The following is a 17,732-nucleotide window of genomic DNA, read 5'->3' on the forward strand; positions in this document are numbered from 1 at the left end:
TTTTTTCAGATTTATCCCATTGTTCTTTGTAAATTTTTCTAAATATTTGTTCAGATTTATCCCACATATCTCCTCAAAAACCCTGCTTATTACTTTCACTGCAGGCATGAGTCCCTTTCCAATGCTTACAGAAAAGTATGATATATATGATATTTCTCTTCTTTACTTTCTGGAGAAGTTGTCCTTAATTCTCATCTTTTTCCATGTGCTTAAAGAGTATTTTGAGAATGAATTTCTCTGCTAGATAGCATTGATTTTATTTGAGTTCTGGAAACACAATAATAGAAAACTCATTACGTGATTTTTCAACCTAGCCTTCACAAATCCTGGCAGAACACATGGAGAACAACCCCACAGCTGAGAATAGATCTAGTCTGTATCCACTTGTACTAGTGAGTAAGATCAACCTTCAAGTGGCACACTAGCCTACCTTGGCTGTCCACACCAGACTGCTCACCAAAACTGCATAGAGCAAGGCTTTGCCACAGAGAATGAGGTAAGTGAGCTTCAGAGAATTTCCATACCGCAAGTAGGACTCTGCAAATCAAACAGCATTTGTCTATTGAATTATCGTCATCACAAGAGACTAGATCTAATGTAGCTTTAATCAAATAAGAACCCTTGAAAGCTTTAGCTAAGCAACACAAAGGAACTAGAGCCAAATGAATGGCTCTGTTGACACGAGATAGCAAGGGATGGGAAAGAACACTGTGATTCAAAGAACTAAAAGAGAAATCGAGTCTAGGAAAGACAGAGATTGGCTTTATGATAAGAAAGTATGTCCTGACTGGGAATGTTTAACCATTGTGTTGCCACACCTACTGAAAAACTGTTCATGTGAATCCCTCCTAGGAACTCAAATTAAGCTGAACCACAAGATACTTTTTTTTTTTTTCACTTGTTATTGTCAGTGGCCTTGTGAATGCTGCAGACTTTTATTCTTGTAGATTTTTCACTCTTAAAGAATTGCAGTAGTATTGAGACACCAGCCTGGTCTTGGTTCAGCCCTAAGATTCCTGAAGCGTTAAAGAAGTTGGTGAAAAAAGATAGTGAGTAAGTATGAGTACATAGAGGAAAGAAACATAATTTTTAATATGGATATACTCGTAGTTTAGAGGGGAATGTGACTTGTAATGAGAAGTATTCTGAATTTGATACTAAAAAATATTCAGAATTCTGGATTCTGAATCTTGTCATAATAACTTGGCTAAGTATGAATTTATTCTTTCATGGCTGAGCAAGCAGCTTCCTAACAGAAGTCAGTGTTAAGGATTTGGAGATGATAAAAAGAACAAGTGACACTCTATAGGAAGGTTCCACAATTTCTTCTATTATTTCAAAAGGCAATCATAAAGAAGAGCTAAAAAAACCAAAACACAGCTACTTACAGCATGCACGTACAATCCTCCCAAAGTCTGTCTTTTTTTTTTTTTTTAATCTAACGTACAAATCACTTAGATTAAGAAGTACAAGTAATTCTTGTAGTAGAAATCTCACACACCTTGTACTTAGTGTCAGTAAAACTGGAATTAAAATACATACAGATATTTGTCTGTGAGAAGACACTCATACCTTCCGTGAGTGCACAACCTGAAAGAAAAATGAACTGAAAGTCATGTTTCTCTTCAACGCAAACATAACACAAATTGTAGACGTTTCAGTCTACAATATACTGCCTGATTCATTTTACTATACTATTTATTTTATTATACTATGCATTTTACTATAGTACAGAGATTTCTCAGTGAAAATATGAAGAAACCTTTGAAAAACTGTAGATGTATAATGATAATATAAATACAGGAATGTGAAGAGACATATGCAAATACCTACGTATTTACATATATATTTTTGCCATGACAACACCTTGTATAGAAGCTGGATATAGATGCGTTTCACATCATAACCTACACCCTTCTTATTTGTGATTTAATAGTTTGTACAGCATGGTGATACATATTTTTTACTCACCAGCATCACCGTAGATGAATTTGTTTATCGATTCCAGTGTTCCATTCTTAAAAAAAGTGGCAACACACTCAAAACGATTCAAAGGGTTGAACCATTCCTGGGCTGAGATCCTCAGTCGGCTGGTCAGTGAGTAGGTACTCCCATTCTGTGTGGAAAACTCATCTGTCCCCACCCCGTCTGTCCTTTTAGCACCATTCACCTTCCAGAATAATTTCAGGTAGTCAGGGTAGAAACCAGAGGCCAGGCATACCAGTGTGGCCTTGCTCTTCTGTTGGATCTCCTGCTTTGATGGGGAAAAGATGGCCACAGCTGGAGGTATGATTTCATCGTTCTTCCCTGAAATGAAAAGCAGTATCTCCCAGAGCCTTCCATTACAGTCTTCAGTAAGAAACCCCTTAAAATTGTACTGTATGTGTGCTGTGTCACTCCGGATATATCTGGCCTTTTAACAACTTTCTATTAGATGATTAATATCTATTAGATCCATAGACACCAGGAAACTGAAAGCATTTTTCTTCACCTATTTTACAGAAACATAAAAGGTCTGGCTACAGAAATGCATGAGTTTCTAGTATTGTCTCTGTCAGAAGATTATGAAAGCTGAAAAGAAGCTGAAAAACAGGTAGGCAGAAAACTACCCAGTAGTGCTATAAGGCCTGTATTTGTATTATTGTACTAATAGATAAGAGTCTGTGTTATAAGGCACAAGCATCTTCACATTCCTGGAGATGTAGTAAGACATGATACTTATTGCAGTGCTCAGAATTATACTGCCATGTGATACCCTACTTGGGTTCCCCCAACTAAGAGGTGACTTGAAAGGAGGAAGCTAATCTTTCTCAATGTCTGAAGTGAAGGACACTTTAGGTAGGTAACCTGAATCTGCCTGGGACAAGTTTTGCTTTAGGTCTTAACTTGCGATCCTTTTTTAAGACTATGAAATATCTCTTTATGTTATTTGTTATTTAGGATACCCTAGGTATGAGAAGCCCTCGTCCTAGACTACACATCTTCCCCAAATGATGCAAGATTCTATACACTCACAAACCAAAAGTTGTCCCCTGTCCTAAAGGGTTTAATACCTGCATATAAGACTAAAGACAAGACTTCTACAGTCAAAAAGATATACAAGGCAACAAGGAGATGTTACTCAGAAGCTAGGCAGTGACCCTAAAAGTGACCTTTTATTTTTTTTTCCCCATACACTTCATTAGAGTGCCTTTTTAACTCATGATAAGCCCATCAGGTCTGCAGAATGCACATGGAAACAGAAATGCAGAGAACTATGGAGCCAAAGAGAAAACTTTTACTTTTTTTCAGTGTGAAGACACTATATATTGTAGATGTTCTTCCTGGTCACTCCCTCCTTTCTAGAGTGGAGAGAATTAGCAGAATTAGCAGGAACTTGTATCTTGCATAGATCTTGACCCCTAAGCTCTAGTGTTTGCTTTCAGCTGTTAGGCTTAATCATGATTGTGAAAAAACATGAGATTGTACAGACTTCAGAATAGGTAACTAGATAGTAATGGAGATTATTCCCTAGAAGGTTTGCCACTGCTCTGCTTTCCTCCTAGTGGATATGAGGAGAGGTTGAACACTTTTACTGATCCCTTCTAGTACTTGGCTTTATGAATATTTTTCCTATCCTGAAAGTATCTCTGACAGAAGTTCATTGGCTTATAGCCTAAATGGCTAAGGAGTGAAGACATAGAAACAGATAGGGAGAACACAAAAGAAAAATGAGAGAGCTTTAACAGACTAAACCAAAAAAAGACAGAGAGGAAGACAGGTGGAAAAGGCAGACAGAAAGAATGATAAAACTACTGGAAAGACAAACAAAACCAAAGAATAAGCATGCATGAAATAGAATAAGGGGACTTGTACAAGCAAGAGCAGAGACAATGAGAAAAGAGTGTTATCAGCTGCCCATTCTGTTCTGATCTTCCACAGTGTTCGTGGCAGACACTACCACAATGCTCGATCACTTCCATGCATAAACTCATGCATTCCCTGTCACACATTATTCACCCACCTAAGAGAAAAGGTACCACAGTTCTTCCATTTCCATCATGGCAAGGTCAGTTTCATGATTTTTTGTTATCTTTCACTCTTACTCTCATTTTAAAATCATCTGTGTATATGCTACATATTAATGCAAGGGAAATTTTCAAGTCTCCTCCACATTGAGCACTTGGGTTAATCACAGCTACTTATCTGTAACTCTGAGCACAGTGCCAACTCCAAAGGTAAGTAGAGCAGTTAAAAAGCACAGCTGTACACAATCAGGCTATAACCTGCAGTGTCATTATGCTCTTCTTGCCAGCCACTTAGTTCTGTAAAATGGTACTGTTTAAAGGCACCGTCACCAATGTGTATTTCTATAGTTTGCTATCAGACGTGGCAGTAGCAGATGGAGATGATTATTTTGCCCTGTAATTCTAAAATGCCTTGATACAGATGATGTTAAATCCTTTCCTGAGAGGGGAGAAGGCAGAGAAAGCAAAGGGGGGAAAGAAAAAGAATAGAGAAGTCCACTGAGAGAAAAAGAATATAGTCCTTTTTGAGAATTAAAAGCGATTAAAAGGACTGTTAGAGGAATCCTGTGTCCCAAAGCAACTTTAGGCAGCCTGTCCACCATCTAATGAAGAGGGGAGCAAAGTACCAGCAAGACTACTCTTTCCCCACCTGATTCATTCAGCAGACACAAGAATCCAGACTTCTAAAATGTGGCTTTTGATTGTTACATAGATGAACTGCAAAAACTTGCAGACCAAAGAATTTCCTAACTTCTATAATGTTTTCTTGGAGAATGGGAGGAAACAGAAGACAAAGGCAACAGACACAAGGATCTCAAAATTCCTGCCTGCAAATCCTATACTTCCATGCTAGCACACCTCATTTTAATAAGCAACCAATAAAACATTAATCCTCTCCTCATGGCTGTACGAAAAATTATCATTATTCTACTGTTAATTAAGAATGCTCTTGTCCCTAAACCAGTATCACACATATCACAGAGATTTGACTTCTGTCTTACCTAGGACTGTAAGTTTTGTTCCACTGCCAAAGTCCAGTCTTTCATTATTCACACTGTTTTGCAGCTGCAGGAAAACCTCTCCTCTACTCTCAGTCAGCTGAGCCAAAACTGTGGACTAACCCTCCCCTCATGCAGTACCAGCAAAAGAAGCAGCACAAAGTACATTAATTTATTGTCCCTCAAAAAAATAAAGGTCTGTAAGGGAACACCACTACATCTGTGTGTCTAACCAGGTGAGATCAATCTCAGAAATACCTCTTCCAGAGCTCTTTTTATTCAGGCTTAGGTGAATCAGCTACAGCAGCTTTCACCATTTCTTTAGAAGACATTTATCTGTTTATCTAGGTGTACTATTAGAAAATATTTCCCATATGCAGACAGAGTAATTTTATTTGCTTATTTTCAACTAAACAGCCTCATTTCCTTAATTTCCTCATTTCCTTTCAACATCATCAATATTCTTCTCTTGTAAAATAAATGTTTGGGGTTTTTTTGCTTACAAAATAACTTGTAATATATAACACAGGACACTGGTCCACTGTCCCCACTGTAGCAGTTCCTAAACATCCCTCCCTTTCTCCTTCCCTAGAAGGAAGTCTCTGCTTTTATTCTCTCTGTTCTCTTAGCTATGATTATTAAATTTAGCTGCATAATTTATTATGGACAATGAGGGATGAGTGTATTGATTTTCATCAGCTCAGGCACCTCAGATTCACACTGGATTTAAAAATCAGTGCTGATCACTGATTTTTTCCTGTGGGGACTGAATTTTATCACTTGTAATCATTTTATTCTGCAGTAGAACAGCATGGTATATTGATGCCTGAGGCACCAATTCTTATGATTCCAGGAGCAATACAATGAGAAGAAGAGATCACCATCATTTATCAGAGTCTTAGAAGCAGCCTTGATTTCCCCTGAATTTGGAGAGAGAGCAAATTCCGAAATGTGTCCCAGAGAAATATCCCGAGAGATACTTTTATTTGAAATGAACCACATATTCTCTTTCTGTGGTTTTCAATGGCCTTTTAGCATCTATTCTGAAATAGTAAGACCGTTGTCCTAAATGATCTTTTCATCATCATCCTGACAAGCCTGTTTTGTGGAAAGAACCTTGCTGCACTGTGGAGAGCTGTTTTCTATAACAATAAGGAATTAAACAGCTGCAGAGAGCTGTTAGTATTGCTTATCAAGTTGAGTATTTACTTGTGGCTTCTGTTTTGTGAACTAAGAATGCTAAGTACACTTATTTGTCCTTCCATTATCTGAGATAGATAAAAAAATAATTTAAGTTTGTAAAGTCTTGATTTTGTTTTCTAGACCTGTCCAAAGTATAACTGCAACTCAATTCTTTCCAGACAGCGTCTCATTGACTTGTCATTAATCACCTGTAGCCCAAGGAAAACTAGCATTATGGAGAATAGTTATACTTTTGGGGAACAGTGGATTTTGCAGATGTCAATTTATTAAGAAAATATACTTATGATATGCACATATTTTTTAACACGTTCCTCATCATAATTATTTCTATGGACAACTTTTTATTCACTGAAAATGCATTAATTCAGTTCACCAACATCAAATATGCGTCCCTACCTAGAGTACTAAACTTAGTCTATTCTCCAAAGTAGACTGGGTTACTAGCACATCAGGAAACACCAGTTTGATAATGAGAGACAGAATAAGGCTGAAGTGAAGTTCTCTAAAGAGAAGACCTGGGATTTGAAGTGATTTAAAAGAGAAAATAAAAATTTCTTACCCATTACTGTAAGTTTTGTGCCATCGCCGAAAACCATGTTATTTGTAGTCACGGTGACAAAGTGTTGTATCATAAGCTAGGAAAAGGGATGCACTGCAGAAGCTTAAGCAATGTTTACTGTATCTGGAATCCCAGAGATCCCTCAGTCTCTGCCTGAAGGGTTTTGGCAGAAAACCAGCTTGAAATCCAGTTGTATAATCTGTAGCATTTATAAAAGCATTTCCCAGAGTTTTTTGATTCTTATTTTTATTGTCTACATTTCACCTCAAGTTGTTTTACAACCTTTCTCTAATCTTCATCAATATTACCTGCTTTTTTCATTTTGCAGATGTAGAAACCATGCAGATGTACCCAAAGTGGTAGGAGCTGTCATTGTCTAGAAATATAATTCCTCTACAACTAAAGCTTACTTACTCTCAGTACTCTACGCATTGTGAAGCCTTCCTTTCTGTAACTTGTGGAGTTAATAATCAAGTAATACTTGCTTTGTGGTTGTCATTGTCACATGCCTTTTCATATAGGTGGTTTTCCTCTGTGGCACTGAACTATAACAAATCCATTTGTTTTCCCTTCAATGGCAGGCCAGCCATCTTGAATAGTCTTTCAGGATCCTATTCAATTTTCTGATAGGTTAAAAGTAATCCACACAAGGAGAGTCCAGAAGAATCAGTTGACTGGTCTCAGACAAACCCTTGATATCCATTAGGAAGAAATGCAGTGGAGAAGGATTAGACAAAACCTTTGTGCTCGCAGGCATGAGTCAGTCAGTGGACACTGGAGACTCATCTAAGAGAGAAAACCCCAACACATTTTATATAGTGCCTCAGAGAGATACTTGCTACATGTCAGAATTCTTTTTCTAATGTTTTTATCACATTAATAAAGAACTATTTTGTGGTCTGTTGCAAACATTATTGCATCAGAAAAAAACTCTAATTCTCTGGTTCACATACTCTGATAGGTTTTAGGTGCATCTGCAGTCAATCTGGCTTGATGAAAATTATTTCAATATCTCAGAATCTCCTGGCTCGTTTTCCAGAGAGGACAGGCTTGGTTCTCAGATGATGAAAGTAAATACTAGCATACTAGGTCTGTCAAGAAAAAACAAGACAGAACATGCCCACTGTGCTGCAGAATTCTCTGTAACTGTCTTAACACACTCTCCCACAAGGCTTATGCACATATGGGTTTTTGTAAAGGCCTCCTGGGGAATGTATCATCGTGGCCCCCCTGTCCCCACAACGATACAACCTCGTACAAAAACAATCCCACCCATGGCTCCGCCCTCCCGTTTTTGTCACCCAGTCAGCATGAAAGATTGCCATGGGAGCCACTAGGCCACATCCTTCCTCTGCCATTGCTGTTTCGGTGTGATAGTCTGATTACCTCTTAGTGTATCCATTATCCCTGAATTTATAATTCTGACATTTTTTTCCTATAGACAAAAAAGTAATTTTTTTCTTTTATTAGCTGGTTTTAAATGAAGTTATTTTTCACTTGGTAACTTCATGACAGTGTTCATGCTGCTTTCCTTCCTACTCTTTTTTATTTCTGCACCAGGATGATAAACAGACCTCAAGTCCACAGTAACTGGTTTGCATTGAGAGCTATTTGCTTACTACAGAATACTGTTTGTAGCCTGGCCTCATTGTGAATATCCTCTTTGCTCTGTGCCACACTTGTCACAGTTGTTCTGAAAGGGAGGGAAGTAAGATGCTGAGCTCTTAAGTTTGTATTCCTCTGACTGCTCTGCTACTGGAAGAAGTACAAGCTTCTCCCAGGTGCCTGTGACTCTGAGTATGAAAAGATATGGTCTAGGAGTAAGAGCGTGCCTTCATTTTGGAGACTGTCTGAAGGGGGTGGGGACTGGCAGTAGCAGGTAACAAGATATTTTATCTCCCTCCCTTACACATAACTAAATGGAGATACAAAACTGTATTTTTTTTTTCCCCATAGGTTTGTCCAGGTATGACGTAACTCCCAAGAAGGAAAGATCTGTGCCAGTGAGACTGTGTGTCACACTGAGGCAATACAGGGGAAGACAGGCACGTGAACAAACCAGTTTGGGTCATACACAGGCCACCCTGGCCTAGTCTTCTCACATAAAAGCTCAACACATAGTCAGCAACATGACCAAGTACCTGCAGTAAGTATGTTGTTCGTATTGCTCTTTAATAGTTTCACTTCAGTCTGTCTTGATATAAAAAATAGGCTGTAAGTACAGGACACAATCCTTTGAAACAAGGTAATTCTACTAGGAAAATCACAAATTATTTTCTCTTGTTTTCAGAAAAACCCGTAATTTTTGATACAGTCTGTTCATCTGGGAACAGTTGTTAGTGTCCCGGGAAGGGAATGAGAAACATAGACTAAGCTGAAACATTTAGGACCAAGACATAGGACTGCATAAGGCAAGATATTGAACAGGTGATCTTAGGTGCCCCTACAGTATCCTGTCTTCTACAACAGAAAAACTGTGTGCTTAAGTCACTAATTGTGGGAATGACTGCAGACATTTGTCTTTGTTTAGACTGAATTCTCTTTAAATATACATTTAGGATTTTATTTGTCTGACTCTGCCTAAATACTCACACTAATAGTGAGATATTATTTGCCTGCCTTGGTTTTAGTCTGCCTCTGATCACAGCACTGTTTATTCAGGGTCTAAAACCATTCTACTAAAATTCATTTAAGATTATTCTGTCTCCTTCTTCAGTCTACAGCTCCATTAGTGGCCTTACTGTCACTAACTGACTCCCTCCCATATGATGTCTTTCATTTCAAATCACCCCTGTGTTAATTTTGAGTGAGTGTTTCTATGTTGTGCTAACATCTCCTCAGGACATGTTCATAAGGCAATTTCTGAGACATGCCAGTAGAGACCAGTCTTGTCCCACTTTGTTCATCTGTAACCTGTCAAAAGGAAAAGCCTGGTAGGCCATGAATTCACATGAGTGAGAGGGAGAGAAGAAAGACAGTTCCTTGATTTTTGTTTCCATGTCTCTTATAAGAGGCTTCATGGGCCAAGATGTGTAAAACTTCAGACAACAAGAAAAGGTGAGAAGATGCAAGCAAGAAACATTTAGGGTTATATTTTCTAATATTTCATTATCATTTTAGTGGGGGAATCTCACATTTGAAAAGTAGTGATCATATGGTATCACTTACTTCAGTCCTGGATTCTTCTTTAGAGTTTACAGAAGAAGCAGCTGCAAAGAAGCAGGCAGAACTACGAGATACTCTGAGCTTTACAGATTTGTTTTAGGGAAACTAGGAAGTTCTTTTCATAATCATTCAGTACTTCTGAGCATGAACCCCTAAAATTAAGCAACAGCTCCTTTTCAGGGCATATAAGTGTACTGAAAAGATGATGGAAGGACAGGATGTGTAAAATCACATCCTGTGGTGGGTTGATGTTGGCTGGCTGCCAGGTGCCCACCAAGCCTCTTTATAACTCCTCCTCCTCAGCAGGATGGAGGTGGGGGGAGAAAATAAGAAGAAAAAGAACTCCTGGGCTGAGATAAAGGCAGTTTAAAAAACGAAAAAGCAAAGGCTGTGTGAAGAAGCAAAGGAAAACCAGAAGATTTATTCTCTACTTCCCATCAGCAGGTGATGTTCAGCCAATTCCTGGGAAGTAGGGCCTCGGTACATGTAGCATTTTCTCTGGAAGATGAACACCTTAATAACAAATGTCCCATCTTCTCCTCCTTTCTCTTAGCTTTTTATTGCTGAGCATGACATCATATGGTATGGAATATCCCTTAGGTCAGATTGGGTCAGCTGTTCTGGCTATGTCCCCTCCCGACCTCCTGCCTTTGGAGCAGGGACAGGTGGTGGAGGTGTGTTTTGAGACACAGCCTTGATGCTGTGTGAGCACTGCTCAGTCCTCAGATAACACTGGTGTGTTATCAATACCTTTCTAGCTACAAATACAAAGCACAGCACTATGAGGGCTGCCCCATCCCAGCCAGACCCAATACACATCCCTATGCATACAGTGATGCTATGCCATCCTATGTATGTATATTTCATTTATTTCCTTCCCTTTGTTTTCCTTCTCTTCCAGTCTGTGTCTACTCAAGCTTCTTGTTAGATGCCACTGATTAGTGCCCAAGTTGTTCCACTAAAGAACAATATTGTTTCCCAAATGTTCATCTTCTGCTCCCAACCCAATACCTGTGTTGGATGATTAACACAAGGTTATCTATCCTGTTATTTCTGTTCTGAGTCAGTTCTTGTCTCACAGAGAGCCTGAGAAACAGCAACTGTGCTGGGAGAAAATCTTCCGTTTAACATCTTCATTAATGATCTGGATGATGGGGCAGAGTGTACCCTCAGCAACTTTGCAGACAACGCCAAACTGGGAGGAGTGGCTGGTACACCACAGGGTCATGCTGCCATCCAGAGGGACCTCAACAGGCTGGAAAAATGGGCCAACAATAACCTCATGAAGTTCAACAAGGAGAAGTGCAAGGTCGTACACCTGATGAGGAATAATCCCATGAACCAGTATATGCTGGGGGAGACCCAGCTGGAAAGCAGCTTGGCAGAAAAGGAACTGGGGTTCTTGGTGGACAGCAAGTTGAACATGAGCCAGCAATGTGCCCTGGCTTCAAAGAAGGCAAATGGTATCCTGGTATGCATTAGATAAAGTATTGCCAGCAGGTCAAGGGGGTTGATCCTTCCCCTTTATTCAGCATTGTTAAGGCCACACCTGGAGTACTGTGTCCAGTTCTGGGCTCTTCACTATGAGAGACATGGACATACTTGAGAGCTTTCAACAAAGGGCCACAAAGATGATTAAGGAACTGGAGCACCTCACATAGGAGAGACTGAGAGAGCTGGGGCTGTTTAGCCTAGAGAGAGAAGACTCAGGAAGGATCTGATTAATAAGGATAGGGATAAGCACCTGAAGGGAGGGGGCAAAGAAGATGGAGACAGACTCCTTTCAATTGTGCCCAGTGACAGAACCAGAAGCAATGGGCACAAACTGAAACACAGAACCTTCCTTCTGAATACAAGAAAACACATTTTTACTGTGAGGGTGACTGAGCACTGGAATAGGTTGCCTAGAGAGGTTGTGGAGTCTCCATGCTTGGAGATATTCAAAACTGTCTAGACACAGTCCTGGGCCACTGGATTTAGGTGGCCCTGCTTGAGCAGGGGTTTTGGATAAGAGGACCTTCAGAGGCTTCTTCCAACCTCAACCAGTCTGTGATTCCATGGTTCTATGATTCTGTGAAACACTCCAAGAAGTTGCAGGATGACCACATCACATGGTATGGCATCATAACCTGCATAAAGATGTGACTTTACACACTCTTTCCTTCCATAATCTTATCTTTTGAGTAGCCAGCATAATCTCTAGACTGCAATTAGACTATTATTGAGAAACTGCTGTTCATTACGAATATACAACTGTTTACACAAATGTGCCCGAGATGTCACCACTGAGCATCTAAAACAAGTACCTTTGACTATGGTTTCTGTAGCTACAGCTCCCCTGCCACCTTCTACAGCAGGAGACAAAGGAGAATAAATACAAGAACAGGGAGTGTGACAAGGAGGAGAGTAACTGCTTCATGGGAAATTTCTTAGAATAGCTACTTTTTGTGCAGTGCCACTTCAAGCTGGCAAAAGAAGTACTGTATAGGAAAAAGTTGTACCTCAGAGTTAGAATAAGGAGCTGTGGCTGCAGAACTTCAAGAGGCAATGAGCGCTAGATATCTCTGTGGTTTTCTACTACTACAAGGAAATTGCACAGCTGTGACCAGTTGATAGCCAGCTCCTTAATCTGCTGAACCTTGAAGACTACTGATAAATTTGTTTTCATAGGGCCTTAAAATTGCATTTGCCACCCTAAACTAAAAATGCTCAAGAGTTGACAAATAGAAAACAATCCTTCCTCTGTTATCTTCCTAGAGCTGATAAAGCTGTTTTTCAGTGTTTATGCAAGAGCTCTGAGCTAGGACTGTAACATGATTTTCAGGAACTGGTAATATATTAAAAAAGAATAAAAAATATCTAAAAAAAAAGTCACCCAAAAGACACTCCCACAGTTACCACCATAGTGTTTACATTCCTTAATGATTCCAGCATAAACTACTTTTCCTAAAACTTTCAAAGGGCATTTGGATCACCAGTAATAATTCCAGACAGCAACAGAGTGAATGTGTTTGGTACCTGTGCAAAGATGATCTCTATATAAGAAGATCAGAGTCTGAAGAGAATAAGGAACTCAGTGTGTCTCTGCTTTGTGAGAGACAATGCTTTCCCAGTGCTTCCCTGCTGTATGTCTGTAGCCTGATATGACCAGTGAGTAGATCATGGGCCTGTGTTCTGAGGAGCAGATGAGCGCTCCATGGGAGCACATCCAGCTTTGCCACATCAGCCAGCAGCATAGTACATTTGCTACCTGTGATAGTTACGTGCTTCATATGCTATGTCTTCTGTATGAGCATATGAGACAATCAGTCTGTGCTCAACAGTATGCAGACTGTTAAAGACATGACTTAACACCACACCAGAAGTGTATAGCCATACTTTCTTAAAGATACCTTTTTCTCTCTTATGTGCTGTTTTCCTTTCTTTGAAGAAAAGGTAAGTCCTAGGTTATGCTATAAAAGACAGGAGCAGAGACAGGCAATGGCAGGTGGGGGAGCCCTAATAATACCCTGCCCTCACTTTTCCCAGGCACATCACAAAAAAACAATTCACAAGGGGAGCACCAGGTGATGGCAGCTTTTTGTGGTTTCCTTTCTCTGCCCATGAGGTTTGGTCATGAAGAGATGTCTTGGTCTGGCTCAGAACTGTGCATTTCTGTGGCAAGGAAGAGAGGGATCCCACAATTAAGCAGTGTGTGAGACAGGTGAATAAAAGTACTGCAGGGCACACTGTTGCTTGTAAAGCCACCAAGGGGCTGTCCCTTCCACAATGGCATATATGCCTGGCCCTTGTGTATGTTTCCTCCCACCTGTACTGGTGCCACCCTCCTATGTCCATAATCAGAGGCTGGGGTCTTCTCACACACCAATCTCACTGGGCTCCTCTGTCTTTGGGTGGATCATCAGTGTGTGAAAGTACCTTGAATTCTCCTTCTGCTTTGTACTCTTTCTGTGGTGCTATGGTGGGATCTGTGGAGAACTCATGGCCCAGAACATGGCTGTGCTTCTGTAGCACCAATCTTAAGAAGTATCTACTGCCTTTCACTAACCACATGAGCAATCCCTCAATTCTTATTTGTATTTCTGAAGGCTTTTTGTCTTTGAAGCTAGGTGCTGCTGCACTGCTTTGTCTGTCCCTCTTCCCTCCAAAACATCCTGGCTGTGTTCCTCCACTTCTTCCTTGTCTTTCTTCTGCTCTTCCTCCACTCTTCTCTCACATTTTTCAGAGACTCTATCTCTCACTCAGGCAAGGCGGGGATTTTATCTTAGTGCTCAACCCCCTCCCTGTACCGTGTGATCACTCGCAGCACAGAAATACGTGGCTGCATCCTTGGATGTCACATTCTTGATTGTCATAACAGAGTGATCATTATTGTCTCTGCTTATCTCAAACTTGGCCTCACTGTAACCTTCTTCATAAGAGTTCTTCATCCATGTACTAATACTTGCTACTAATTTCAGACCATTTCTTGGAGGCTGTTGGTACCAGAATATAAAGGCAAGTGTGGTATAATTCTGGTAGCAGGAGAGGTCCACAGTCTCTCCAGCTCTCTTAAGGGTTTCTTCTGGCCACTGTGTGATGAGGTGTCCAACCCCAGCACCTGCATGAGTGAAAGAGAAAGGGAGGAGGAGAAGTACAGATGATGGCCAAAATGGTCCTTTACCTCACACTAGCCCTGCATGGCCTGGATGAGAGCCATGCTGCAGATGGATCTGTTGTCTCTCACCAGGTAAAAGAGCAAGCAAAACAGTCAGCATGGCCTGTCGGCTGTCCCAGAACAGCATGTTACTGCTCACTGTGAATTAGGAGAGAAGAGACTAGAGAGAGACTGATGCCCCTCCCCTTGTTCTGATTTTTCCATCAAGGTTCAGCAGAGAAGAAAGAAGGGACACTCCACCTTTGATACCCCCTTTGGTGAGCCATTAAAAAGAAAACTAAGTATTCATGTGGCTCTAAGTTTTGCCTTAGCCTTTCCACAAAACAGGCAGTGTTCTGAGCTCCTGACACAAGTGTGCTTGCAGACCAGTAAGTTGCTGACTGAATATTGTACTGTCTCTCATCATGCATGTCTGGGTATTGGATTTGTCAGCCATGAACCCAGGAATATTGGCCTCACAAAAAATTTTTTGACTTATTTACACCTGTGGATATAACTTGGTCCATCTTTCCAGAAGGGTTTATTCCAGTAAATGTAAACATATATTGTTTCATTCTGGAGAGATGTTCTTAATAACTTAAAGATGATACCTCACAACACAGCACTTATGTTAGACAGAAGCAAAGATGATAGACCAAGAGAGGGGAGGCACAAAAACCATGTTTATTCACATCTTAGTTTCTTCAGTTTTCCAGTCAGGGAAGCATATTCCCTGCAATTTAATCTTTCTGAGAGCTCTAATTCACTTCCTAATTACAAAAACATCTCTGACAGACTTTTTTTCTGAAAGTAAAATCTGTGCTTAAGAAGTTAAAAAGAAATTACCTGAGAAGCTATAACTTCTTCCCAGACAGGAAAGAAGATATATTCTATATGATGTATAAAAGTTTTGTATGATCTCCACTGATATGGACACTGAGCATATGAGAAGTATGTTTTTGACCATGTCTCCGGTTCAGTCCCTGCTAGTTCTTGCCACTGCAGGTTTTCTCAGGAGAAATTATTTCTTACCCATGCTCCAGCGAGGTTGAGCCCTGTGCTGGATGTATTACAGTTTCAGTGACTTGTGAGGAATTGTAGACAATACAGAGTATTTTTTTAATTACCTTCCATATCTTTTACATTTTTCTTTGAATTTTTGTGCTGCTTTCAAAGTCAATAAGGCAGTTAGCAGATGCGTTTGACCAAATTTAATACGACTTTATATTCTTTTATGGTTTTGACACAGATTATCCTTTGATGCATATTTTTAGCATTTACTCCCCACAATTTATTCTTCTTTTTTATCTTTCATGGAAGTCTTGTCTTGGTTTTTCTTGTTCTCCATCTGAATTTATTGACATTTTTCTCTTTCACCTTACTGCTAGGATGGGACATGTTGAGACACTTCCTTGGGCCATGTTGAGACAGTTCCATGAGACACTGCTGCTTTGATGAATGTCCTAAAATGACCCCTATTCATCTTGTGCATGGAGACACTACAGGATTTTTTTTTTTTTTCAATTATTGCCTGTCATGCTGGAGCTGTTAAAAACCTTTTCTTCCAGTGGTAGTCAGACCTCAGGTTCTGGAGGGAGAAACTATTTCAGAGACCTGATGGGAAATGAAACAGACAACGGAGAATGTGGAAATTAATTCTAAGATTATGCTGTGTAAGAACTCTGAGACAAGGTGAAATAATTTCAGTGCAGCTGGGCTGCATATTCTTCTCTAGTCACATGCATTAGAACTTACTACTCATTCCAGGATGAAGATTTTTATTCAAAGTAATTTTTCTGTCTCAGGAAAAAAAAAATGACTGCAGACTCTCTGAAAGAAGGAAGTATCTGGAAGATGTAACTCAGGACCTCTAGTGTGTCTCTCAGGAATTGCCTAACATGTTGCTGCCTTCTGAAGAGTAGCTAGATTTACAGCCCTTTTGTTTTTCAGTTCAAAACCTCTAATTCTTTCAGTCTGTTTTCTCTTAAGATTAAAGAAGAAACAAGTGAAAACAAAAAAGTACCAATACAAAGGCAAGTATGGTCGAGCTTCCCAAACCAGAACCTGAACTACTGGATTTGAGGAAGAATAAACATAGGAAAATAGAGGAATAAAGTTATAAAAGGGGCCAGTCACATGTAAACAGGTTGCTGGTGATTATGGTTGTCTACCTATGCCTTGTATCTGCTTAGCTCAGTGTATCCATGTCTTATTAAATTCCATTTCTAAGTATTTCTCTGATGCCTGTCTATGCTGTGTGCATGCGTTTTTTTATGGAGGTCTAAGTGCTAAGAACTGGAGTCAGACCATAGATACCAGCAACCAGAGAGACCAGAGTGAATGAACTTAAACACCAGAATCTGACGTAGGGCCACAGGTAAGAGTGGCCATGTGTTCGTCATGCCAGCAACTGGGGCAAGGGAGGGTGAGTGAGTGAGTGTGTGTGATCACTAGTGAAAATGAAGCCAGACTAGCTGGCAAGTAAGTAAAGTGACCTGGCTTCCAGATGTGTGATGTGTGTGTGTGTGTGTCTCTAATGCAAGGCCAGTGTGAGGTAGCAACCAGAGGGAGCAGGGAAGTCCCAGACACCTATTGGAGAGGGGAGTGGTGTGTGTTTAGGGAGAGGGGTGTGTGTGTGTGCATGCGTGCATACCAGCAATTGGAGTGGGGCTGCAGAACTTGGGAGCTCATAGGTCCAGGTGCTGACGAATGTGGTGACTGGGATCCAGGGGCAGCTACTGGGCATACTCAGTGTCTAAGCACAGCTATAGAAAAGATGCACATTGTACATATGTATACATATATTTCCCACTATTGAACCTTCATCCAACTCAGCCAGAGAGAGACACAGGATGAGGCCATCGGTGCTGTTTCTGTTTGTGTGAGTGGTGAGTGCATCTGTCTGCATTGATCTGTGTAGTCAGCTGTGTATACATATATATATGCATTGTATACACATGTGTCTACTGGGAAGGCATTCTCAGCCTTGTTACCTGCTGGATCAGGAGCATGTAGCTATGTCAGGCTACCAGATTTAGTCCAGCCTAACAGTGAGCCTCAGGGAAAGCAGTGGGGTCTCTTTCTTGAGGGAAAAAGAGACTGTAGAAGAGATGTGACACTGAGGAAAGAGCTGAGGTACACTGTCTACATGGAAGAGAACCAGA

The 17,732-nt window shown here is 40.4% G+C and overlaps 1 gene segment (V, D, J or C); it reads right to left on the reverse strand.

The window, feature by feature from the left end:
* LOC141937663 (T cell receptor beta constant 2-like) overlaps positions 1 to 17,732 on the reverse strand; it is a 51,564-nt gene that overhangs the window by 2,038 nt on the left and 31,794 nt on the right. The window contains 4 exon segments of the C gene segment in view: positions 431 to 537; positions 1,573 to 1,590; positions 1,972 to 2,307; positions 5,009 to 5,061. Of these exon segments, the coding sequence occupies positions 431 to 537; positions 1,573 to 1,590; positions 1,972 to 2,307; positions 5,009 to 5,061 (514 nt within the window).

This window comes from Strix uralensis, chromosome 2 (assembly GCF_047716275.1).
Source record: "Strix uralensis isolate ZFMK-TIS-50842 chromosome 2, bStrUra1, whole genome shotgun sequence".
Classification (NCBI taxonomy): Eukaryota; Metazoa; Chordata; class Aves; order Strigiformes; family Strigidae; genus Strix; species Strix uralensis.